Raw genomic sequence first — 26,834 nt, 5'->3', positions numbered from 1 at the left:
ATGGGACCTTTTCAAAATTGAATACTTTTGCACTTCAAGGAACTTTGTCAAGAAGGTGAAAAGGCAGCCTACTCAATGGGAGAAAATATTTGGAAACCACAAATCTGAAAGGGGTTTCATATACAGAATATATAAAGAAATCCTACAACTCAACAACAAAAAGACAAAAACTCAGTTTAAAAAAAATGGGCAAAGGACTGAAATAGACATTTTTCCAAAGAGGAAATACAAATGGCTAAAAAAATAAATGAAAAGATGCTTAGTGTCACTAGCTATTAAGGAAATGCAAATCAAAAACACAACAAGATATCATTTCACACCTACTAGAATGGCCACTATTAAAAAAACGGAAAACTACAAGTGCTGGAGAGGATGTGTAGAAATAACTCATTTACTACTAATGGAATGTAAAGTGGTACAGCCGCTGTAGAAGACAGTTTGATGGTTCCTCAGGAAGCTAAGTATAGAATTGTCATATGATCCAGCAATCCTACTATAGTTATATACTCAGAAGAACTGAAAGCAGGGACACGAACAGGCATCTGCACACCTATGTTCATATCAGCATTATTCACAGTTGCCAAAAGATGGAAATAACCCCTGTCCATCAGCTGATGAATGGATAAACAAAATGTGGTATATACATACAATGGAATATTATTCAGCTGTAAGAAGCAGCGAAGCCCTGATACATGCGGCAACATGGATAAACCTTGAAGACATTATGTTGAGTGAAGTAATCCAGCCACAAAAGGACAAATATTATATGATTGCATTAATATGAATGAAATATAATGGGAAAACTCATTGAGTTAATATCTAGAATATAGGTCATCAAAAGATAGAATGAGGGTAGAGTAAGTGTAATTAACAGTGCTGAATTGTGCGTGTGCATGTGTTTAAAAGGGTTGCGTATGTCACTAGAATGAAAGCTAGAGGATGAAACATGGCACTGTGTAGCCGTGCACCCTGTTGGAGACGATGAATGTGGTTAGTAGTACAAATGGAAGAATGTTCTCCCATGAACTGGAACAAATGAATGTCACTGTTACAAGGTGCTACTAAGAGGGTGGTATATGGGAAAAAATATACTAATGCAAACTATGGACTATAGTTAATAGTAATATTTTAATATTCTTTCATTAGTTGTAACAAAGGTACCACACCAATGCTAAGTGTGAGAGATATATGGCACTGCTGTATTTTTCACCTGACTTTTCTGTAGACCTACAGCCTCTCTAATGAAAATAATTTTTTTTAGCAATTAGGCTAAGTGAAAGAAACTGGATGCAAAGTACTACATAGTGTATGATTCCATTTATATAAAAAGTAAATATAAATAAAGGTATAGAGGCAGAATTAGATTAGTGGTTATGTAGGGCTGGAGAAGGATAGAGGGATTGAGAGGTGACTGCTAAGGGGCATGGGTTTTTTTTTTGGAGTAATGAAAATGTTCTAAAATTGATTGTGGTGATGAATGCACACCTTTGTGATTATACTAAAAGCGATTGATTGCACACTTTGGATGGATGGTATGGTATGTGAATACATCTCAATAAAACTTTTTTAAAAAAAGGTAGCACTGTGTGTCAAGGAGGTAGCGGGAGCAACCTGAGAGACTGCTTGCTCAGCATGCCTAGTTTTGTCCTTTGGAGAAAGGAAGGGAGAACTGTTCTCTTTCCAAGAAGCCTAAATCCAAAGGAGCACAGCAAATGGTGTAGACATGAAAGTTGTTATGACCTGGCTCTGTGTGTGTATTTGGCTCCAGGGAAGGGAGAGTGATTGGAAAACTCGCTTGAGATAAGAGATCCAGGGGATGGAGTCTATGACAGTCCTGTTAGCTGTAGATACAGTTTTATTTCAAGGCAAGTTTGGGCTTCACTCTGACCACGGTGGATCGCACACTGGAGCACACCCTTTTGTCTGGAAACTTGGTCTCTGGAGGGCTTCCTGGGCATCAGGAGTGTGAAGTATCAGACCTGAGAACAGACTGTGTTCTTTCTTGTGAATTCTGATTTTTTATTAGGCATTTAGACACTAACTAAGGCATTTCCTTGTAAGGAGAATATTTTGTAATGTAAACAGCCGTGTGCTTAGAAATGAGGAAGGCACCAAGAAACTGAAGGCTATATTTTGCTATTGTTTGTTTATTTAATGGGAGAAATCATGGCCATACAGTGAAGAGGCTTTCCTTTAAATTCCAGCACATTTTATAGTTGAACCAATCTTGAGACCGGGGGTGTCATTTTTTTATTACTATTTCACCGGAAAGATATTATAGTGGTTAGGCAGATAGACTCTGGGGTTAGCCATTGCGTTAGACTATCTGCTCCCCACTTTCTAAATTGTAAGTTATCCAGTTTCTTAAACCTCAATGTCATCATCTGTAAAATGGAAATAATAATATTACCTACTTTACAGGAAAAGGTGAAATGAGAGTTGTCAGACACTCAAGTAAATTCTTCCCATTTATTATTATTGCTGTTATTAGACTTGGTATCCAGTGAAACAGAATTCCCAGTTCTTCACAATCAAGAGAAATCATAGAAAAACAGAAAACTGTCCTTGACTACCGTAAGGAAAAAGACATGCTACCAACTTTTCATCAGCAGCCCTGTTGCTTAGTGATTTAAAGTGGGTGACAAAAATATATCAATCTGGAAATGAATGGTTTTGCAATCTAAGAAAGAGGGTGAGTTTTAAGCATGTTCACTCCAACCAGCTGATGACTAACCCTCTGACCCAGGAGGACAGGAGGACAGGAGGACAGGAGGACAGTCTTGCTTCTGGAGATATTCGACCAGCAAGCACACAACAAATGCATAGAATTTAGCACAATGCTGGACACTGAAAAAGCACCAAGGATATGTTTGTTGTTGTTCTTTCCTCCATCTCGTTTCTCATTTGAATCCTTGAGACTGGAATGCTTTTCCTTCTTCTGTCATCTCTGTTCCTGTCTCGGAATTATTTACTCACATAAAAACTCACATAAGTCCCTTAGAGTGCATCACACCATGTCTTATCAATTATACACTGTCCTGTCCTCAATCTCTTAGCATGAAACAATTTATCAATGAATGGCAAATATAGAGTTGAAAGTGAGTAGAATCATTTTTAGGATTGGAGGATTACTTCCTTTATGCTGTGTTAGACATCATTAAAAGTATCTAATTTGCTTTCTTTTTTTTGAGTTTAAGTTTGAGTTTGAGAAAGATTACCTGTAGGAGATTCATCAGCTTGCAAAACTTGATAGAATAGCTTTACCTGTTAGGCTACCAGACATTCTTCATGGCATCCTAATTGTGTTGCTTTCACATTTAGGGTTGAAATTCTGTCCCTTAAACAGCTTCTTGCTTCACTAGAATAACTCCTGACTTGATTGCAAATTAAAACTCTTGAAGGGGTAGCTTGCTCCAGTGATTTCTCAATGACTGCACTGTCAATGCGGATTTGTAATTATTGTCATCACCCCAAATTTCTATAAGCATTTGCATTTTAAAATGATTTAGGATGACCATTCATCGAAAAGATATGATATAAATTTTTTCTTTTGGTGTTTTAGCAGCTTTTTGCAAGGAGAACAATAAGGAAGGAGTAAACTGCTATTGTGTCCATTTGGGTATGTGCAGGTTTCAGGGAGATTTTGAGGACATGGCTCAAACTTTGGCTCTTTAGCCATTTAGAAGCATTTCTACTTGAGTCCTTGACAAGCACTTTGAGCCTCAAAGCTTTCCAGCAGCTATGAATTCTTAACGAAAGAAAAATTTGACTTTTTGCTTGAGGTATTATTATTAATGCTTGGAGACGGGAAGGAATGGGAAAGGGGAAGCAGAAAAAATTTTATTTTAGGGTTTAAATTGCAATTCTTTCCCTTTCTTCCCATTTCTCCCTCTGTTTTTCTTTTCCTTTCTCAGTCCCCCAACAACTGGATATAATGGCTGTGTGAAGGAGCTCTTTGACCGAATTACTGAAAGTATGATCCATTTTTGATCATTATTATCAGGATCAGATGAGGTATTAACTAAACATCCAGATTGCTGACCAATACTTCAAACCTACTGAATCAGAAGAATTCTCAGCACTATGTGAATTTTTAACAAGAACCCTATTTTATGCACTTAAAGTTCACAGACTCTCAGAATTTGGGCTGTATGGTTGGATTCAGGGAAGCATTCCCAAGCCCAGTTACTTTTTAAAACTTGTCTCAAGGCCTGAAAATTTTTGACTAGGAATTTATGGAAACCTCATTTTAAAAGATATCATTTCTCCTGTTTTGAAGTGTGAAGGACCACAGTTTGCAGTTTTGTGTGCTTCCAGGGCTGTTTTTGCCATGGATAGTGGATAAATTGATGCAGCAAAGCAAAATCCCACAGAGGAAAAACTGAGTGTCATATTAAGTCTTCATTATGTGTAGCAGCGTTTCCACAGTTCCCCTGTAACTGAGATCATATGTGATTTCACCACAAAGATGGTCCATTTTTGCATCCGTAATGGGGAAAATGGGTTTTATATAGCATGTAAATCATATTCTCTCTCTCAAATCATGTTGACCTAACCAAATTGAACAATGATCTCCTGTTTAATATGTTTTTAAAAGCAGCAAGGGAATTCAAATTTGGATGCCAAAATCAATTCCTGTCATTCCAAAGGACTGCTAAAAGGTTTCATTGCAAAAGCATATTTCTTTCTAGGGAAGTCTGACTTTTGAGTCTCTGAAATTGTTTACCTGACATTTTTTGAAGGATACGATAGATCTTATCCGTCATTACCAGGTATTGTTCATGCTTTTTAAATTAGATATTAATCTGTTTTGCATAATAAGCCACAAAGTAAAAGCCAGGATTTTTGTGATAAAAATTCAGCCCCATGTGCATCTGAGGACAATTTTCTCCCTCTTACTACAGGCTCCCTGTTGATGAAGGGTGACCGTGAGAAGTGGAGCCAACATGGAAATCCTTGGTACTGAGAAGGTCCAGGAACCAGAAAGACCAGGAGTGGTCACAATTGTATCTCAGGGTGACCTCAGGAATGAGGCTGGAGGAATTGTCAGAGGTGCCGCAGTCTTAAGTGACTGTGAAAAGAATAGACTATTTATCTATGACACAGAGAGCAGGAGGGTGCTATAATCAAGTGGTATCAGCTTCAAGGTGTGTAGGCAGTTACACCCTAATCCACAGCACCTGTGACTTTTTTACCTAACATGGCAAAATGGGCTTTGCAGGTGGACTATGGTTAAAGGCCTTAAAGTAGAATGTACTGGATTACCCAGGTGGGCCCAATCTAGTCACATGACCCTGAAAGGCAGAGAATGTTCTCCAGCTGGAAGCAGGAGCTATGAAGCAGAACGGGAGGTTGAAGTGTGAGAAGGTCTCTCCTCAGTTGCTGAGTTTGAAGATGGAGTCCACAAGCCAGAAATGGGGGTGACCTCTAGAAGGGCCCCTGGCTGTCAGCAGCAAGGAAACGGGGACCTCAGTCTTACAACTACTTGGAAATGAATTTTGCCAGTGGCCTCAATGAGCCTGAAAGCTCCAAGCTGACAGCAGGGCAGAGAAGCAGTCCAGCTTTACTGAACTTCTGATCTGCAGAACTGTGAGACAAGAAGTAAGTTTTGTTGTAGACTGTTAAATTTGTGGTAATCTATTATGGCAGCACTAGAAACAACACAAAAGGCAATGGGGTTTGTGATGGTTATTATTTTTTGTTTTGCATCAACTTGGCTAGGCTATTGTACTGAATTATTCGATCAAACACTAATGTAGGTGGTGTTGTGAAGGTATTTTGTAGATGTGGTTAACACATACAGTCAGTTGACCTGAAGTAATGTGATGTAATGTGCATCCAAACAGTTGAAGGCTTTAAAAGTAAAAACAAACTTCTCAGATACAAGAAATTCTGCCTCAGTCGGCAGCATAAAATCCTGCCTGAGTTTCCAGCTTACCCTACAGACTTTGGACTTGCAAGCTTCCATAAGACAATGCCTTAAAATAAATATCTTCATATATATATGCATTAAAATATGAAGGGTATCCTTGATTATCCAGATGAGCCCAATATAATCAAATGAGCCCTTAAAATCAGGGAACAATCTTCAGCTGGAAGCAAGAGCAGTGAGGTAGAAGGGGAGTCTGTTTGTATACACACAGTATTGGTCCTGTTTCTCTGGAGAACCCTGACAGACACAGGGTTGTTGCCAGAAAACTCACAAGCTCCTCTGGGAGGGCTGTGGGGAGAAAGCTGGGACTCCGGACTGGGACATATGAAGGTTAAAATCCCAGCTGACACTTCCTAGCCATGGGATCTCAGTCAAGAGACCACCCCTTTATTTCCTCCTGTACAAATTGGAAATACTAATGGCATCCCCCACACTAGCTTGTCGTGGGGCCTAAATGAGGTAATGGATGTACAAGGGCCTAACAGTGCTGGCACAGAGTGGGTGCTGACTGGAGTGACCTTTACTAAAACATGAAGCAGTTTCTTGTCCCTGAAATGCAAGGACAGCAATAGGCTTTATTTGTAAAAGTTAACAAGAGAGTGGCATCATCAAGGGGAAAGCGAGATTCCAGTCAAGGCCTGGAGATGGAGAAAATGCCCTCAGAAAAAGGGTCTGGAGCAAGTGGGGAGTCCAGTGGGAAATCGAGAAGCTATCTCAAACTTGAATGTGCGTGCATATCACCCAGAGATCTGGTTATGATGGTGGGGTGGGGCCTGACATTCTGCATTTCTGAAGCGTTCCTGGGTGATGCACATGCTGCTGGTCCAAAGACCATATATGAATAGTAAAGGATCAGTAGGGAAGAGAAGAAGGGTCACCATCCACCATAATGCTGCTAACTGGAGGAAAGTGAGAAGGGAAGGAAGAGGCCATGTGAAGGGAGGCTTGCTCGGGTGTCAGAAGCAGGCCTGAGTGAGCAGACTCGCGGGGCTGTGCTGGGAGGGCCTCCTCTCTTTGGCAGTCATCATTCCCGGTGGTAGGAGTGAGCTCAAACAGGACACAGGAGTGTGTGTCTGGGGAGTGTCAGCCCCTCCAGGGGAGAGAATGTCTCTGAGGCTTTGTTTCTTCCTCATGGCTTCTCTTCCCAGGAAGCCTCTTTCTGTAGGCTGCTTGGTGGAAAACCTCAGGAGGCAGGTTCTGTGAAAGGATAAAACCCACTTTGCTGTCTGTGTTGCCACATTTGGGTTGGGTATCAGAATTGAGACAAGCAGGACATTTTCTGACATTATTCTTAAAAATAAAATAAGGTCTTGACTAAGTATGACTGAGGCTTCTCTTCATCCCTTTTGAATCATTTCATTTTTCAAAGTGCTTTAACATGTGTGATCTTGTCTTCTCAAAGGTTTTTTTTTTTTTTTTAATAAAGTATAAGGGGCATTTAGATGTAGTACATATGTATGATGCTTTACATCCCCCTCAGTAAATAAGTATGTAAGAATGCCTGCATCCCCAAGGGTTTTAACCACAAGGTCTTGAATCTTTCCTCTTCTTTCCTCATCTTTATAATAAGGAAAAGACAGGCTCATTTCAACCTCAGGAAGCAAAGCCTTTGGGGAAGAATCTCGAGCCCCACTGGTGTGGGGTCCACAGTATGAGCAGCCAGAATACAGTTCCAAGTGCTCACTTAAGAGACCTCAGAAATCTGCACGTTTTCCAAACAGCCCTGAATTTATCCCCCAGGTGCAGGGCACTGTCTGTTTCTGAAGAACGATAATCTCCTTCAGGAAAGGGGTCGTCTGGTTGGAGAGGACATTCATCAAGATTTTTACAACTTAAGAAATCAAGTAGAATAAAGGGAATGTATACAAAGAAGGGAGTGTGGAGTGACTTCCCAGGATGGTTCCTGGGTGGTGCTTATGTCTGATCATTTACAACTTGTTTTATTAAGGTAATATGGCATCAACCTTTAGAAAAAAATTAAGAAGAAAAAATATCTCACTGTAACCAAGCTGACACAGTGTTTTCTATATTTTCGTTGTAGTATTCCAGTCTTTATCCATATTTATACTCAGTTCTCAGACTGGCTTTAAATTTCTGTTCTGTGTTTTAAAATTTAACATATTATTTTTGACACTTCAGTTTCAGGCTCTTCCATTTCTTTAGTAACATCATATTCCATTACATAAGTATGTAAATTCTTCTCATTGATTAATGAAATTCCCCATTGTTTTGGCTATTATACCACTGTAATGAACATTTTTTTAATAGCTTTCTTTTTGTCTTTTGAATTCTTTCCTTCAGATAAATTTCCCAGAATAGAATTACTGCATTACAGGGGGTGACATTTTTAAGGCTATAAAATCACTTTCCCAAAGAGTTGTTCCAACTAAAAATACCACTAATGATGTACCAGTTTTCCCAGTTTGCTCAATTTGGATTTTAGAATTAAATTGTATTTATTTGCTATTGCTTTGATACAAATAAAATTAGTTACGTTTCGTTCTGTCACACTTTGCTGTTTGAATATGCTCATATAAAAAGGTATGTTCCACAGCCTTGACAGTGTGTAGTTTTAAGCTACGTGTGCTCAATCAATACAAATTCAGTGCCTCCTCTATGTTAGGGACAGGGTTAGATGCTAGGGGTCAGCAGGGAGGAGGATAGCCCAGTTTTATCCCTTGACCTTCCCTGCCATTCTATCTCTATGAGTTGTCATTCTTGAAGTACTAAATAGTCTTCTTGTTGAGACGAAAAAGTCTCACTTGTTGGGCTTTTACCTCTTCCCCAAATGAATGTTAGAATCATTGTAAGTTCTATTAAAGCAAAAGAATATGCACACACAGTTCTCTTCTCTGAAAATGGATTATAACTGATAGTACAACACATCTATATACTTCCATTTATTTGAGACTTTTGTTTTCCAGTTTTATTCATACACCATACAATCCATCCAAAATGTAAAATCAGAGGTGCTTTTATCTCCCGATAGAACTTGGAGATTTTATGTTGAACATATTCCTTAATAATCCTTAATATTTTTATATATTTTGCTATAATTGACAATGGGACAAACTTCTGGCTGACTGGTGCTAGTAGATGAAAATAATATTGAGTTTATATTTTGTGAAACTCTAATAGTTGGTGGATTACTCTTTTGGCTGTTCAAAGATAAGAATATTTTAACCTGTGACTGATTCTGCCCCCCCCCTTATCTATTCATTTTGTTTTCTTTTTTTATCTCATTGTATTAGTCATTACTTGAGAAATAATATCATAATGTAGATGACAGAGGACACATTTGTTTCAATCCTGTTTTTAAGGAAATAATTCCATTTTCTAGATATGGCTGGGTATTGGCTTGCAATATTCTGCATGGTTAATATGTTTTCTCTCATTCCTAGGTTTAGAGTATCTTATTTAAAAGAATGGATGCTACATGATCATAAATCCTTCCATAATATTTAAAAATATTCAAGGTTTTTATAAATATTACTGATGTAATATATGATAGTCATAGAGTTTTCTCAAGTTGATTCTTTTGTGGAAATAAATTGTTAGCATATTATTTTGGAGTGCTAAATTCTATTTGCTATTTTTTTGTTAGTGACTTGCATGTGTGACTACATAAATGAGAACAGTGAAGTCTTCTTTTTGTATCATCAAAAGTTAGAGATGATATAAAAGACTTGTGGGCAACTCTGATATCTTCTGATATCAGCTTAGTACTTTGTGTTTCCTGTCATGGGTTAACAAATGAAACCATGTGACCGTTCTTGAGGACACAGCAAATAATAGCAGCCTTTTTCCATACTTGAATGAGCTCAGTGCTATAAAGAGGGAAGAGAACACATCATGTCTGCAAATTTTCTTGTTGAAAAATATTCTTTATTTAAAGCATGCTTGGTATAAAGCCAGGGGAGAGGAAAGAGATGCTCACCTCTCAGTTTTTTCGACCAAGAGTTTGGCTGCCCCAGGATGGTCAATGAGAGACCAAATACCTGCCACATCTTTTCCTCTTTTTGGTGTCTCTTCTGGGGCTGATGAATATGTTCACTATCTTGAGCAAGGTGATGGCTTCCTGGGTGAATACATATTTCAGAATATCAAGTTGTACATGTTAAATATGTGCAGCTTATTGTATGTCACTTATGACTCAATAAAGCTGTAGGGAAAAAAAATAGCTTGAACTTTAAAGGAAGGACGTGACATGGATTGAAAAAGGGAAAAATAAGAGACAGGAGACTCTCCAGATGGGAGTGTCATTAGTGCCAACAAAATCCTCTTGTTTAAACATTTCAATGATACTGGGTTCTTTTATAAGGAAGCATATTATACACGTATGGTCCCTCGTCTATAAAATATTTTTTGTGACATATTTAGCATTTGGTTTATTTCTTTTTCACTTTTGGGGTATAAAATGCATTGAACTGTTGCTAGAAATATTGCACATAAGCCATTCTCATGCTCCTGAAACCTAGAGCAAAATGATAGTGAAAATATAAGCAAGGGATATAGTAACATTTTTATGTATTCATTACTGTAGATGTTTTTGTTTCCAGTTTTAAGACTGAATTATACAGTTACTGATTGAAATGTATGATATAACCCTCTGGGTTGCAATGCATGAGTGAATTTATTAAGTTACTTCTATGGGTTTAAGTGATTTAATGAAAAATGACTTTTTAAGGAAAAATATGGCAGGTAATAAATATGACATACTTCCCACCTGCTTCTGATGTATGACTCAGTGATAGTTCTACTTACCTATGCAAGAGATGGATCACTTTGACAATGCCAGAAAGAACCTCAAGCTGAATTTTGTGAACGGCAATGAGAGAAGTAGGCCAAGGGTACTTGAAATTCCTTACAAGACTATCTTGACTAAAGTGACATTGAAAATGTGGGAGGTTCTTTGATAATGCCCTTAGGCTTATTAATATGAAGGGGGTAGACTGTGCAAAAATTCCAGGATAATTAACCTACTTGCTTCTTGTACAAGTAAATGAAAATTAAGAATTGTGACTCAGTTTTTGATGCTTTGGCATAAAAGGTAGTTTTGATACATTCCTCTTCTATATCCAGGTGTTCATTGCCTTAGATACTTGTGTAATGTTGGCCAGCCAAGTAATTGAAACACAGTGGCTAGAGAAGGACCTCAGTTGTCCTTTCCTGGTATAGATTATGCCAAAATGTATTCATCCAGCCAACATACATTCTATGCTCAGTGTGTCAGGCACTAAACTAGTCATGGCTGAAGTGATAGTGAGTGACAAAGACAGGGTCCCTGCCCTCATGTTAGTTCTCCTTGGGGGAAGTGGATGATAAACAGGTAAATTTTTTTAAAAAATTATTGATGGGTGACAAATGCTATGAAGGAAACCTAGGAGAGGAACATGACAGGGACAAATGGAAGGAAGTTCTTCCTCTGAGGTGGTAAGGGGGCTGTGAGCCATAAATGCTCTGCAAAGCAGAGTCCTCAGGGACTGCTCTCCAGCCTTTGCCTCTGCCCCCCAGTGCAGGTGACTATTTCAAGATTATCAGCAAGAACAAGAGCCTTAGGTTTGAGATACTCCAAGGTGGCATTTAACATTGAGCCATTTACTTACCCTAAAGCAGTGGTTCTCAAACTCGGTTGAACTTGGCAAGCAAACAAAATGTGGTCTGTGCATACCATGGAATATTATTCAGTTGTAAAAATAAACGAAATTCTGAGGCATGCAACAGCATGGATGAATCTTGAAGACATGATGTGGAGTGAAATAAACTGAACACAAAAGGACAAATATCGTATGATGTCACTGATATGAGATGATTAGAACAAGCAAATTCATAGAGTCAGAAACTAGATTATAGGTTTCCAGGGGCTGGGGTGGGGGTAGGGAACAGGGAGTTAATGCTTAAGTTGTACAGAATTTCAGTTTGGGATCATGGAAAGGTCTTGGTAATGGATGGTGGTGATGGCAGCCTGACATTGTGAATGTAATTAACAACACTGTATTATGTATTTGCATGTGGTTAGAAGGAGAAATGTTAAGTTGTATATGTGTTACTAGAATAAAAATTTCTAAAAACAAAAAATCTGTGCCAGTTTGGATGTATTATGTCCCCCCAAAACACCATTATCTTTGATGCATTCTTGTGGCAGAAGATGTATTAGTGTTGATTAGATTGGAATACTTTGAGTGTTTCCATGGAGATGTGATTCAGTCAATTGTGAGTGAAACGTTTCATTGGATAATTTCCATGGAGGTGTTACCCTGCCCATTCAGGCTTTCAGGGTGGGTGTTAATTGGATCATTGGAGTTGTATAAAGGAGTTCACAGAGCAGCTGTGAGTGACATTTTGGAGATGCAACCTGAGAGCAAGCAGACAGCAGCCAAGTGCCTTCTGAGCTAACAGAGGTGTTCCGGATGCCAATAGCTTTTCTCCAGTGAAGGTACCCGATTGTTGGTATCTTACTTCAGACATGTTATGGCCTTAAGACTGTAGCTTTGTAACCAGGTAAACCCCCTTTATAAAAGCCAATCCATTTCTGGTATTTGGCTTAATGGCAGCATTAGCAAACTGGAACAACAACCATAGGGCTGTTTGACACAAAAGTGAACCCTAACGTAAACCATGGACTATAATAGTACAATTAGAAAAATATTCTTTCATCGGTTATAACAAATGTGCCACATTAATGCAAGGTATTAATAATTGGTGAGGGTGGATATGGGAAATCTATATTTTTTTGCATGATATTTTTTTAAACTTAAAACTTGTCTAATTTAAGACATAAATAACTGAACCAATCCCACCCAGAGATTCTGATTTAATTGGTACAGAGTGCTGACTGGAGAGTTCTAAAATCTCCCCGGGTGACACTCAGGTGCAGTGTAGTTCGAGAACTCTAAAACAGGGCATAGAGTTGCTTCTAAATCATCTTGAAGGTTTGTTAAAATGTAGATTGCTGGGCTCCACTCCCTGCATTTCAGTTTCAATTCAGTAAGTCTTATTGGGGCCTGAAAATTTATATTTCTAACAAGCTCCCAGAGGATGGTTGCTGCTGGCCTGGGAACCAAATTTTGAGAACTGTCCCTATAATGTATTTCCTGTTGTTACTCGATGGGAGGGTGGCATGTAAGCAGACTGAACTGCAAATCAGGGTAGTCACCACAGTCTGCTCACTCCTCACCCCCTTTTCCTCGGAGAGAATGGATAGTTAGAAATCTCACCTTCCGTTTCCTAAATATTAAATTTTACTTCCTATTCTTCCCCTGTCATCCCTGTAATATGAGAAGATGCAGACCAGAGGCTGTTCGGTCAGCGTGGGAGTACACTTTGCATTTTGTGTCTTAGGTACTCAGTAGTGGATTTGATCGGAACGTAATTTCCCCAGAAGGAATCCGTTAATTTGGTAGCAGAGTTTAATGCTAAAGTTCTCTCCTGGGGTTCCATCTTCCTTCTCTTTGCAGCTCTTCCATCTTAGATGCTACTTTAAAACATCTATAGGCCTCGTGCTACTCTTGGCAACCCCACCAAGTCAGTCTGCCCTCAGTGGCGATTTCTGTGACCTTGTTACCTCTGTGACATTAACCGTAATGAATAGTAGAGACTTACATGAAGAGAAAGAAGCCGGCTATCAGAGAGAGCTCAAGAGCCTGTGGAAAAATCTTAGGCTTTCTTCACCTTTTGCAGATGGGAAAATAATTTAAAATTTTTAGAACCTTTTCTAGCTGGCATCCCAGCTCTGGGCTCCCTGCCTGAAAAGTCCAGGGATGGATCTAGCCAGCATCAGGCACCCAAAACCAGGGCATGCAGAGCCTCTCCCCACGCCTGGGCTTGGCTTCCTCTGTATCAGACTCCTTCATTGGGGTGTCAAAGAAGGTAACCAGCAGCTTATGCCCTTATTCTCTCACTTTAGTTAGCCCAGGAGAAAGCAGGGGCCCCTTTCTCAGTGACTCAGTGACACCAGCAAAATTCTCCAGGCTGCCAGGCAGTGCCACTCGTCCCTTAACCTGCCAATGTGTGCTGCTAACATGGAGGGCATCCTGAGAGAGAGGGGGCCTGCAGTTGCTGCGGGTACTGCAGAGCCCCACAGGTCTTTTGTTCTAATTGGCAGTGCCCACGCCATGCCACAGTAGCTGATAAGTATTGTGAACATTTCCCTGCCTTGCCTTTCTTTTGTTTTCACCATACTCACGCCTTGAATGCCTTCTGCTCCGTCTTCATCTGTGCTTTTGGGGTGGTGACAGTTTGTTTAGCAGGCACCGTGCAAGTATTTCAGTATCATTCCAACCAGAGCTGCTTTTATATAACAACAAATATCAGCCCTGGTACATAGTAAAAATAAGAGTCCACAGTGGAGGCCAAAAAGTACACAAGGTCTCCCAGAAATTTCTTTGATTTCATATATATAAAAATACTTCTGATTTGCATAACATCTATTTTTATTTTTAAAAACTCATTCACATGTTCAGTGTGTTTTTTTAGTTAGTATTCAAGTTTATTTTTACCCAATTTTAAATTGGGTTTATTTTTTTGTTGAGTTGTAGGAATTCTTCATATATTCTGGATATTAAACCCTTATCAGATACAGAGTTTCAAAATATTTTCTCCCATTCTATGGTTTGTCTTTTCATTTTATTGATAATGTCCTTTGCATAACAGGCTTTAATTTTTAATGGAGTCAAGATTATCTATTTTTTTCTTTTATTGCTCATGCTTTTGGTATCAAGTCTAAGAATCCATTGCCTAATGAAGGGTCCTGAACGTATTTCCCTAGGTTTTCTTCTAAACATTTTATAGTTTTAGCTCTTATGTTTATGTCATTGACCCATTTTGAGATGATTTTTTATATTGTGTGATGTGGGATCCAACTGCATTCTTTTGCATGTGGATATCCACTTTTCCCAGTACTATTTGTTCAATGAAGAGACTGTTCTTACCCCATTAAGTGGACTTGGCACCAATGTCAAAATAAGTTGTCCATAGTCAAAAATTAGTTGTCAAAAATCAGCTGGCCATAGATGTGAGGGACAATTACTGAATTCTCAGTTCAATTTGATTCGTTAATATATCTAATTTAATGCCAGTATCATGCTCTTTTGACCATTGTAGCTTTGGAATATGCTTTAAAGTAAGGAATACCAAGTCCTCCAACTTTGATATTCTTTTTCAAGATGTTTTTGGCTACTCAGGGACCCTTGTCCTTCCATGTAAATTTGATAATTGGCTTTTCCATTTCTGCTGTTAGAGTTTTGACTGGGATTATGTTGAATCATATCAATTTGGGTAGAATTGATATTTTAACATTAGTATGCTGTGAATACAAGAATGCCCTTCCATTTATTTAGGTCTTCTTTGATTTCTTTAAGCAGTGTTTTATAGTTTTAGGTGTACAAGTCCTTTACATCTTTGGTTCAGTTTATTCCTAGATATTTGATTCTTTTAGTTGCTATTGTAAATGGAATTTTTTTTCCTTGATTTCCTCCTCAGATTTCTCATTACTAGTGTATAGAATCACCATGGAGTTCTGTGTGTTCATCGTGTATCCCGCCACTTTGCCAAATTTTTTTATTAGCTCTAGTAGATGTGTTGTAGATTTTTTGGAACTTTCTCTATATAGGATCATGTCATCTACAAATATGAAAGTTTTACTTCTTCCTTTCCAGTTTGGATGACTTGTATTTCTTTCTCTTGCCTAACTGCTGTAGCTAGAATTCTAGCATAACGTTAAATAACAGTGGTGAAATTGGCATCCTTTTCTTGTTCTGGACCTTAGAGGGATGGCTTTCAGTCATGAGCCATTGAGTACAATGTTAGTTAAGTGTTTTTCATATATACCCTTTACCATAATGAGGAAGTTTCCTTCTATTCCTATCTTTCAAAGTGTTTTTTTTTTTTTAAATCGAGAAAGGATGCTGGATTTTGTCAAAGACTTTTTTGCATCAATGGAGATGATCATGAAGTTTTGCCCCTTTGATTTGTTAATGTGGTGTATTACATTATTTTATTTTCTTGTATTAAACCACCCTTGCATACCTGGGATAAAACCCACTTGATCATGGGTGTGCTGGTTTGAATATATTATGTCCCCCCAAATGCCATTATATTTGATGCATTCTTGTGTGGGCAGATTTATTAGTGTTGATTAGATTGTAATTCTTTGAGTGTTTCCATGGAGATGCCACCCACTCAACTGTAGGTGATAACTCTGATTGGATAATTTCCATGGAGATGTGGCCCTGCCCATTCAGCGTGGGCCTTGATTAGTTCACTAGAGCACTATATAAGCTCAGACAGAAGGAAGAAGCTTGCTACAGCCTAGAGGGACACTTTGAAGAATGCACAGTTGCTGAGAGCGGAGCTGCAGCTTACAGAGACATTTTGGAGACAGCCTTTGAAAGCAGACTTTTGCTCCGGAGAATCTAAGAGAGGTCAAATACCCCAAGAGCAACTAAGAGTGACGTTTTTGAAGAGCTGAAGTCTAGAGAGGAACATCCTGGGAGAAAGCCATTTTGAAACTAGAACTCTGGAGCAGATGCCAGCCACATGCCTTCACAGCTAACAGAGGTTTTCCGGACACCATTGGCCATCCTCCAGTGAAGGTACCAGATTGTTGATGATTTACCTTGGATACTTTTGGCCTTAAGACTAACTTTGTAACCAAATAAACTCCCTTAAGAAAAGCCAATCCATTTCTGGTATTTTGCTTAACGGTAGCATTAGCAAACTGGAACACTGGGGTATAATTATTTTAATGTGATGTTAGAATTCAGTTTGCAAGTATTTTCTTGAGGATTTTTGCATCTATATACATTAGAGAAATTTGTCTATAATTTTATTTTCTTTTAGTATCTTTATCTGGCTTTGGTATTAAGGTGATGTTGGTTTCATAGAATGAGTCAGGTCGTGGTCCTTCCACTTCAATTTTTCAGAAGAGTTTGAGCAGGATTCAAATTAACTTTTCTTGTAATGCTTGTAGAATTCACTTGTGAAGCCATCTGGTCCTGAGCTTTTCTTTTTGGGGAGGTTTTTGATGACTGATGACTGATTCAATCTCTTTACTTGTGATTGGTCTGTTGAGGTCTTCTGTTTCTTCTACGGTCAGTGCAGATTGTTGTGTGTTTCTAGGAATTTGTCTGTTTTATCTAAGTTGTTTAATTTGTTGGCATACAGTTGTTCATAGTGTCCTCTTATGATTTATTTGTATCTTCTCTCTTTTTTTTCTTTGTCAGTCTAACTAAGGGTTTGTCAATTTTATAGATATTTTCAAAGAACCAACGTTTGGTTTTATTGATTCTATTGGTTTATTATTATTATTATTATTGTCAATTTCATATATTCCTGACCTGATCTTTGTTATTTCCTTCCTTCTGTTCACTTTGGGATTAGTTTGCTGTTTTCTTTTTTCTAGTTCCCCCAAGTGTGTGGTTAGGTCTTTGATTTTAGCACATTCTTCTTTTTCAATATGGGCATTTAGGGCTGTAAATTCCCCTGTCAGCAATGCTGTAGCTGCATCCCTAAAGTTTTGATATGCTGTGTTCTCATTTTCATTCATCTCAGGATATTTACTGATTTTGCTTACAAATTCTTCTTTGACCCTCTGATTAAGAATGTGTAGTTTAACCTCCATATATTTGTGAATTTTCCAGTTCTCTCCTGTTATTGATTTCCAGCTTCATTCCATTATGGTCAAAGTGCTCTGTATAATTTCAGTCTTCGTAAATTTATTGAGATTTGTTTTGTGACCCAACATGTGGTCTATCCTGGAGAATGATCCATGTGTACTTGAGAAGAGTGAATATCCAGCTGTTTGGGGGTGGAATGTTCTAAATATGTCTATTAGGTCTAGTTCATTTATCATATTATTCACGTTCTCTGTTTCTGTATTAAGTCTCTGTCTTGATGTTCTATCTAGTCATGAGAGTGTCTATTTCTCCCTTCTTTGTTGCCAGTGTTTACCTCATGTATTTTGCGGTACCCTGGTTAGGTGTGTAAATATTTATGGTTGTTATTTCTTTTTGATGGATTCTCCTGTTATTAACATGTAATGCTCTTCTTTGTGTTCTTTTAACAGTTTTCATTTAAGCCTGTTTTGTCTGATTTTAGTATAGCTACCCAGCTCTGTTCTGGTTATTGTTTGCATGGAATTTCTTTTCTAGCTTTTCACTTTCAACCTATTTGGGTCCTTGGATCTAAGGTGAGTCTCTTGTAGAAAGCATATAGACGGATCATTCTTTTTTTATCCATTCTGCCAATCAGTGTCTTTTGATTGGGGAATTTACTCCATTAACATTCAGTGTTATTTCTATATATGCAGTACATACTTCAACCATTTTATCCTTTGGTTTTTTATATGTCATATCTTATTTTTGTCTCTCTTTTTACCCTTTTAGTTATCCTTACTGATAATGTTCATTTATTCACTTGACTCCAAGCCTTTCTCTCTTGTGTTTTCCTTTCAGCCTGCAGAAATCCTTTTAGTATTTCTTGTAGGGCTGGTCTTTTGTTGATGAGCTCTCTGTATTTATCTGTGAATATTATAAACTCTCCCTCATTTTTTTTTGAAGGTTGTACTTTTTAAGTTAAGCATCTTGTGATATGTAAAGCAAGAACAAAGAGAGATGAGTTTTACTTTTTATTAACAGTTTTCCTTAGTAATATATTAAATATATATTAATATATATCAAATCTATGAAGAACACAGTATATATACTTCTGTTGGTTACTTTAATTTTTTCACTTGAAAGGCAAGACCAAAATCAAAACCTCTGAATTTACAGTTTTCAACCTGAAAGAATCAAAGGATGGTTGTAGTTTAAAATACTATCAATGAAGCAAATATTCTTATAAGTATCAGTGGATGATAATGCAACAGGATAAAGTAAAAGCATCTTATTTTTGTTCTTAATTTGAAATTGCAAATGACATCATTTTACATTTATTCTGAAGCTACTATGAAGGCTGCACATTCAAATATTGGTAATGACCATTTAAAATGAAATTTATGGAATACCTAGAAAATGGGTTTAATTGGAACCTGCAGGCAGACTTATAATATTCATTAACAATGATTTTTTAAACACTTAGAATGCCACTGTTTTAATATAAATTAGCTTTAAAATCGTCTCCCTTTAGTGTTTCCAATTGTCACATGGCCATAAACCAAAGAACCAAATAATTTCAAATGATCACTGATACTATTTAGGCAAAAATTCTCGTGTGTCAGTACTTCTAATGTGTACATCAAATTATAGTTGAAAGACAACTATAAACAAGATATAGTCACTGTATTTGCATTAACAGCACAACTGTATTACAGTAAACCAAGTTTATATTCAACTATCAAGTGTGGTTCTCCCATTACTTCCTTTTGTAATAGATCATTAAGAATATCTTCAAATCCAATAGTCTCATCATTACCCTTCAAACTATCCAGTAAAAAGTTTGAGCTCAGAAAAAATAGAAGCCACTGAGCCTGCTGCACTGCCTTGAATTCCATCTGTGATTTTAGTGGAGCAAACAGACCCTGGATGGTTCTCAGTGTGGAAAAATTCATTTTATCTTGGTTGAGCTGGAAATTATTTTCTGACAATTCAGGAGGATGACTGGGCAAAAGTTCATTTTTCACACAAGGAAGTCCTTTCTTAAGAAGATCTTGAGTTTCAAAAGGGCCACTTGCTGAAAGTTCAGTAACTGGAATACTGTCCTTTAGCTGAGATCCAAGTCCTCTGGCATTCATCTTCAGCCCATTGTCTGCACCCTCTCCTCTCCTTCATTTTTGAAGAAGTTTTTCTGGATAAAGGTTTCTTGGCTGGCAGTTTTTTTCATTCAGTAACTTAAATATTGCATACCACTGCCTTCTCACCTCCATGTTTTCTGATGAGAAATCAGCATTTAATCTGATTGTGTTTGCCTTGTATGTGACAAATCTCTTTCCTCTTGCTACTTTCTTTATCTCTAGCATTTGACAGTCTGATTAGTATGTGTATCAGAAAAGGTCTACTAGGAATGATTCTGTTAGGAGTCCATTTTGCTTCTTGTACGTGTATATTCATGTCTTTTGTAAGAGTTGGGACATTTTTCAGGCATTATTTCCTCAAGTATTACTTCTACCCCCTTTCCCTTTTCTTTTCCTTCTGGAATACCCATGATGCATGTGTTTGTATGCTTCATGTTGTCATTCAGTTCCCTGAGAGCCATGCTCATTTTTTTCCATTCTTTTCTCTATCTGTTCTTCTTTCTGTGAGATTTCAGTTGTCCTATCTTCTATGTCATTGATTGTTTCTTCTGCCTGTTCACCTCTAGTGTTGTATGCCGCTAGTGTATTTTAAATCTCTTCAATTGTACCTTTCATTCCTATATGTCGTTACGTTTCTTTTCATACTTTCAAAATCTTTATGCTCACCCACTGTCCTCTTAACATACTTCCTATCTTAATTTTTAAAATTTTTATTGTGAAATATAACATATATACAGAACAGTGATGGTTTCCAAAGTACAATTTAGCAAGTAGTTAGAGAGCAAATTTCAAAGAATATTATGGGTTACAGTAAAATTTCAGTTATTTCCTTGTGAATTAAAACATATAACATATATATATATATAAAACATATATACAGAAAGGTGATAACTTTCAAAGTTTGATTTAACAAGTAGTTAAATAGTTAATTTCAAGGGATGCTGTGGGTTACAGTTCCACTGTTTCAGTTCTTTCCTTATTATGAAATATAACATATATATATATAATGGTGATAACTTTCAAAGTGCAATTTAAAGAGTAGCTATAGAGCAAATTTCCAAGAGTGATATGTGTTACAGTTCCACTATTTTAATTATTTCCTACTAGCTATTCTAATACCCTAGCATCTACAAAAATTAAAGATTCTATTCTATATACCTTTTGCCGTGTTTTCCTATATCTCCTTGAATTGATTTAGGAGATTTGTTTGAACATCTTTGATTAGTTTTTCAAAATACTGTGTCTCCTCTGATGTTTTAATTTGTTCCTTTGACTGGACTATATCTTCCTGTTCGCTAGTGTGGCTTGTAATTTTTTGCTGATGTTTACACATCTGATTTTCTTGATGAGTTTATTCTGATAGTTTCTCTCTGTTGCCTATGATTTATTGTTGATTGCTTTGTGTTAAGGCTCTTCTTTGATACTTGATACTTTGCTACTTGATTCACCTTATTCTATATCTTTAGAATTGCCCGTGTTGAATCAGATTTTTTCAGTTCTTCTTCGTCTGATTCTTGGACTGCATGAGGTTCAATTTTTAAGATTGTAATATTTGTGCGATTGTTTCACCCCCAGGGGAAAGCTTCCTTTCCTTCGTTGCTTCTCCAGGAATCTTGATCTGTTCTGTTTATTTCTGTCCTCCCCCTCCCCCTTTTACTCCTCCCCTCCCCCTCCCAATCTCTCTTCTCTCTCTCTGTCTCTCAGTCTCTCTGTGTGTGTGTACATGTGTGTGTGCGCATTTAACTCTCCTTTTATTGCCTCTAGCTTAATTTGTCTGGAGTCTGGGAAGAGGGGCATAGATCTATCTCAAAGGGTTCTGGGGAGAGTGTCAAGAAAGATGACCAAAAGCCCCTTGAGGGTTCCCTGAAACTGTGCTTTCCTACCCTGTCCAGAAGATAGTGCTTTTCAGCAAACTTTTCCTTGCATGCCTAAGGAAGTCATCCCTCTGGACTTCCACTGCCCTTACCCCTCTTGGGGACAGGGTGGAAACAATGGTCTGGCTGTTTCTGTTCGGGGCAGGCTAAACAGCAACTCAAAGCTGGGACCCAGTGATTGCAATTTGCTGATCAAAAGCCATGATCAGTACTCTTGAGGAAGAGGGCTTTCACATCTCTCTCCATCCACAGCAGCCAGCCAGGAACCAGACTGAGGTGGCTTCCCTCAAGAGTGGAGGTTGGGTGCCAGCAGTCACCATGTATCACTTTACAGTTCTTTACTGCAGTGTCTCATCGTCTTCATCCCGCTCTTCTTTGGATGCTGTATGGTGCTCCCCTGGCCTCCAGAACAGTTGTTTCCGACAGTTTCTTCCCATCTACTCACTGTTTTTGGAGGATGATTGAGTACTGCCACTCCCTATTCTGCCATCTTCCCTGGAAGTCCCTTTTCTTGTGACATATTTACCTGACTTTGTTATTAAGGTGATACGGACCCCAAGAATGAGTTGGCAAGTCTTACGTACTCTTCCATTTTTTTCTTTGGAAGAGTTTGAGAAGGATTGATGTTAATTCTTGTTTGAATGTTTGGTAAAATTCACCAGTGAAATCATCTGGTCCTGGACCTTTCTTTGTTGGGAGATTTCATTACTGATCCATTCTGTTTACTTGCTATTGTTCTGTTGAGAGCTTCTATTTCTTCTTGAGTTCGTTTAGGAAATTTGTGTGTTTCTAAGAATTTGTCCATATCATCTAGGTTTCTTAATTTGTTCAATTTTTAAGATTGTAATATTTGTGCAATTGTTTCACCCCCAGGGCAAAGCTTTCTTTCCTTCGTTGCTTCTCCAGGAATCTTGATCTGTTCTGTTTATTTCTGTCGTCCTCCTCCCCATCTTAGTCCTCCCCTCCCCCTCCCAATCTCTCTTCTCTCTCTCTGTCTCTCAGTCTCTCTGTGTGTGTACATGTGTGTGTGCGCATTTAACTCTCCTTTTATTGCCTCTAGCTTACTTTGTCTGGAGTCTGGGAAGAGGGGCATAGATCTTTCTCAAAGGGTTCTGGGGAGAGTGTCAAGAAAGATGACCAAAAGCCCCTTGAGGGTTCCCTGAAACTGTGCTTTCCTACCCTGTCCAGAAGATAGTGCTTTTCAGCAAACTTTTCCTTGCATGCCTAAGGAAGTCATCCCTCTGGACTTCCACTGCCCTTACCCCTCTTGGGGACAGGGTGGAAACAATGGTCTGGCTGTTTCTGTTCGGGGCAGGCTAAACCGCAACTCAAAGCTGGGACCCAGTAATTGCAATTTGCTGATCAAAAGCCATGATCAGTACTCAACTGTGCCCCTACTATTCTTGAGGAAGAGGGCTTTCACATCTCTCTCCATCCACAGCAGCCAGCCAGGAACCAGACTGAGGTGGCTTCCCTCAAGAGTGGAGGTTGGGTGCCAGCAGTCACCATGTATCACTTTACAGTTCTTTACTGCAGTGTCTCATCCTCTTCATCCCACTCTTCCTTGGATGCTGTATGGTGCTCCCCTGGCCTCCAGAACAGTTGTTTCTGACAGTTTCTTCCCATCTACTCACTGTTTTTGGAGGACGATTGAGTACTGCCACTCCCTATTCTGCCATCTTCTCTGGAAGTCCCTTTTCTTGTGACATACTTATCTGACTTTGTTATTAATGTGATACGGACCCCAAGAATGAGTTGGCAAGTCTTACCTACTCCTCCATTTTTTTTCTTTGGAAGAGTTTGAGAAGGATTGATGTTAATTCTTGTTTGAATGTTTGGTAAAATTCACCAGTGAAATCATCTGGTCCTGGACCTTTCTGTGTTGGGAGATTTCATTACTGATCCATTCTGTTTACTTGCTATTTTTCTGTTGAGAGCTTCTATTTCTTCTTGAGTTCGTTTAGGAAATTTGTGTGTTTCTAAGAATTTGTCCATATCATCTAGGTTGCTTAATTTGTGTAAAATTGTTCATTGTATTCTCTTATAATTCTCTTTTCTTTCTGTAAGATTGATAGTAATATTCCCACTTCTTTGTCTGATTTTTGTTATTTGCATCCTCTCTCTTTTTTTGTTTGTCAGTCGAGCTAAAGGTTGTTGATTTTATTGATCATTTCAAAGAACCAACTTTTGGTTTTGTTGATCCCCTCTGGTATTTTTCTATTGTTTATTTTATTTATCTCCACTCTAATCTTTATTCTCTTCCTTATTCTCACTCTGGGTTTTTTTCTAGTTCTTCCAGGTGTTAGGTTAGATTACAGATATGAGATTCTTCTTCCTTTTTAATATAAATATTTATAGCTTTAAATTTCACTCTGAGAACTGCCTTTCCTACATCCCATATGTTTTGAAAACTTGTTTTCATTTTCAGCCATCTAAAGAAATTTCCTAATTTCCCTTATGATTTATCCTTTAATCCATTGGTTAAGAATATATTGTTTAATTTCCACATATTTGTTATTTTTCCAGTTCTTCCTTTGTTGTGAATTCTACCTTAATTCCATTGTGCTTGGAGAATATACTTTGTGTTATCTCAATGTTTTTGAATTTATTGAGTCTTGCTTTGTGACTCAACATATGGTTTATCCTAGAGAATCATCATGTAAACTTGAGAAGAATGTATATCCTGCTATTGTTGGATGAAGTGTTCTATATATATGTTAGTGTTCTATATATGTAGTTGGTTTATAGTATTGTTCAAGTCCTCTATTTCCTTATTAGTCTACTGTCTTGATATCTATCCATTATTCTGTGTTGTATTGAAGTATCCTACTCTTAATGTAGAATCATGTATTTCTCCTTTCAAATGTGTCAAAATTTGCTCCGTATATTTTGGAGGTCTGACATTAGGTGCATATATGCTATGTTTTCTTGATGAATCAACTCATTTATACGTATATAATGTCCTTCTTTGTCCCTTTAACAGTTTTTTACTGCTATTAGGATTGTCATCCAACTCTATTTTGGTTACTATTTGCATACTGAATGTTTTCCCACCCTTTCACTTTCATCCTAATTGTGATTGAATTTAAGCTAAGTCTCTTGTATACAACATTTATTTAGGTCATGCTTTTTTATCCATTTTGGAAATCTATGCCTTTTGACTGGAGAGTTTAACCATTTATATTCAAAGTAACTACCGATAATACAGGACTGACTTTTGTCATTTTGTTCTCTGATTTCTGTAAGTCTTACACATTTTTCATCCTTCCTTCCATTATTCCTTATTTTTGAATTTAGTTGATCTTCTGTAGTGGATGCTATAGAATCCCTTTTCATTTCCCTCTGTGCAAATTTCTGATACTTTCTTTAGGGTTACAATGAGCCTTAAATTTAAAATCTTAAGTCTGTAACAATTCATTTTGATTTGACAGCAACTTAACTTCACTAGCATAGTAAAACCATGTTCCTGTACCTGATCTGCTCATTTTTGCTTGTCGTTGAAGGCTCCTGTGTGGAGTGCAACTCTGGAGCATCTCATTCTGCCATCTTGGTGACATCTATCACTTCTGCACATTAACTTTTTGAGTGTTTGGATTTGTATTTGCTCTTCCTCATGCTTCTGTCTCTGTGTCTGTCTCTCTCTGCATCTCTTGCTCTGTCTCATACACACTCAAAGAAAAAAGTAGACTGGCATAGAAAAGCAGTATTCTTCTGACTAGGCAAGGATTTAACTTAGCCTTGTAAGTAATGTATCTGTAGTGCTTTTTATTCTACAACTCTGTGTGCAAGAAATGGTACATTTCTTTTATTTCTCTAAACCAGTATTCAACTCCTCGGAGCCCCTGGCTTACCTGGCTGGTGGGAAATTTAGTCTCAATCACTATTAGGGCTTCATGTCCCTTCGAGTCTCAAAGCCTTATATTTTCTACCTTGGTTAGGAGTTCTGATGTCACAGTTGTTGTTCCAGTTTGCTAAAGCTGAAAAATATCAGAAATGGATTGACTTTTATAAAGGGGATTTATTAGGTTCCAAATTTACAGTTCTGAGGTCATAAAAGTGTCCAAACTAAGGTGTCAACAAGAGGATACCTTCACTGAAGAATGGCTGATGGCATCCGGGGCACCTCTGTCAGCTGGGTAGGCTTGTGGCTGGCATCTGCTTGTTCTTTGCTCCCAGGTAGCATTGCTTTCAGCTTCTGGTTCCAGTGGCCTTCTCTTTTAGTGCCTGTGGGTTCTCACTTAGCTTCTCTGGGGCAAACTCGGGATTTCATCTCTTAGCTTCTCTTGGCTCCTGTGGGTCCTCCTTCCTTTTCCTAGGGGAAACTCTGGATTACATATCTTAGCTTCTCTCTAAAATGTCTCTCTCAGCTTCTTTGAGCTCTCTGCTTGTTTCTCCTGGGGTGTTTCTGTGTAAGCAACTCAGCTCTCTCAGCTCCTGTGGGTCCTCTTTACTTCTCCCAGGGGCGAACTCCAGGCTTCATCTGTTAGCTTAGCATCTCCAAACATCTGGGTCTGTGTCAGCTCTGAGCTCTTTCTTCACCTGAAATCTCTTTAAGGACTCCAGTAAACTAATTAAGACCCACCTTAATGGGCGGGGTCATGTTTCCATGGGAATAATCTAATCAAAATGCCCAACCCACAATAGGTCTGCCCCTACAAGATTAGAGTAAAAGAACATGGCTTTTATAGGGAACAAAAAAGATCAAACAGGCACAGTTGTTTTATCTGAACCTTTATTTTTTCATCCCACCAAAATAATCTCTTCCACCTCATCGGAACTGTATCTTCATCTCATTGTATCTATCCTGTCTTCCTCCAAGGTATTCAGCTCTTTCCTCTTCCCCTCTGGCCCAGGTAGCATAATGACCCTTAGCATTTAGTTTTTTGAGAACAAATGCAAGCTTATGCTTTTCTCCCAGCAACATAAATACCCCTGAGGTAAAGGGATACAAGTGCCAGAGAGCCCTCTTATAAAGGGGCAGGGGAAAAATACAGAAAGAGCAAAACATAAATTAATAAATCAGTATAATTATCCTGATCATACTGTTTGTCTCCAGAATCTTCTGGCAAAATGAAATCTCTAATGAGATATACTATATATTTTGTTTAGCTTTACATATTCTTAACATACCCTAATAGTTCCAGGTTACATGTATTCTAGCTGGTTAAATAGTGAAATAAATTCTTATTTGATCCCTTAAAACTTTATTGGTTGGAAACCATTGTCTCTCTTTTCAGTTGACAAACCTGAGACTCAAATAATTTGGGTCTTACCCTTGGTTAGTGATTGATTCGTTCAG

The 26,834-nt window shown here is 38.0% G+C and overlaps 2 protein-coding genes across 2 annotated transcripts in view; one reads left to right on the top strand and one right to left on the bottom strand.

The window, feature by feature from the left end:
* The first annotated feature begins 5,230 nt into the window (after positions 1 to 5,230).
* Positions 5,231 to 26,834, top strand: part of CRBN (cereblon) — a 422,075-nt gene continuing 400,471 nt past the window's right edge. The window contains exon 1 of the mRNA XM_037800583.1: positions 5,231 to 5,601. The gene's annotated coding sequence lies outside the window, so the exon portion shown is untranslated. The remainder of the gene's footprint in view (positions 5,602 to 26,834) is intronic.
* Positions 19,236 to 19,661, bottom strand: LOC119507439 (proteasome maturation protein-like). The gene has a single exon (XM_037800605.1). It carries the CDS (start codon positions 19,659 to 19,661, stop codon positions 19,236 to 19,238), a length of 426 nt encoding a protein of 141 aa, XP_037656533.1.

The sequence above is a fragment of the Choloepus didactylus genome, chromosome 1, assembly GCF_015220235.1.
Source record: "Choloepus didactylus isolate mChoDid1 chromosome 1, mChoDid1.pri, whole genome shotgun sequence".
NCBI classification, from domain to species: Eukaryota; Metazoa; Chordata; class Mammalia; order Pilosa; family Megalonychidae; genus Choloepus; species Choloepus didactylus.
Note: the sequence above shows the minus strand (reverse complement) of the source record. Positions and strands in the feature narration are given on the sequence as shown.

Coding starts and splice junctions, on each gene's coding strand:
- LOC119507439 (XM_037800605.1), bottom strand. CDS start 19,661: ATGAATGCCAGAGGACTTGGATCTCAGCTAAAGGACAGTATTCCAGTT.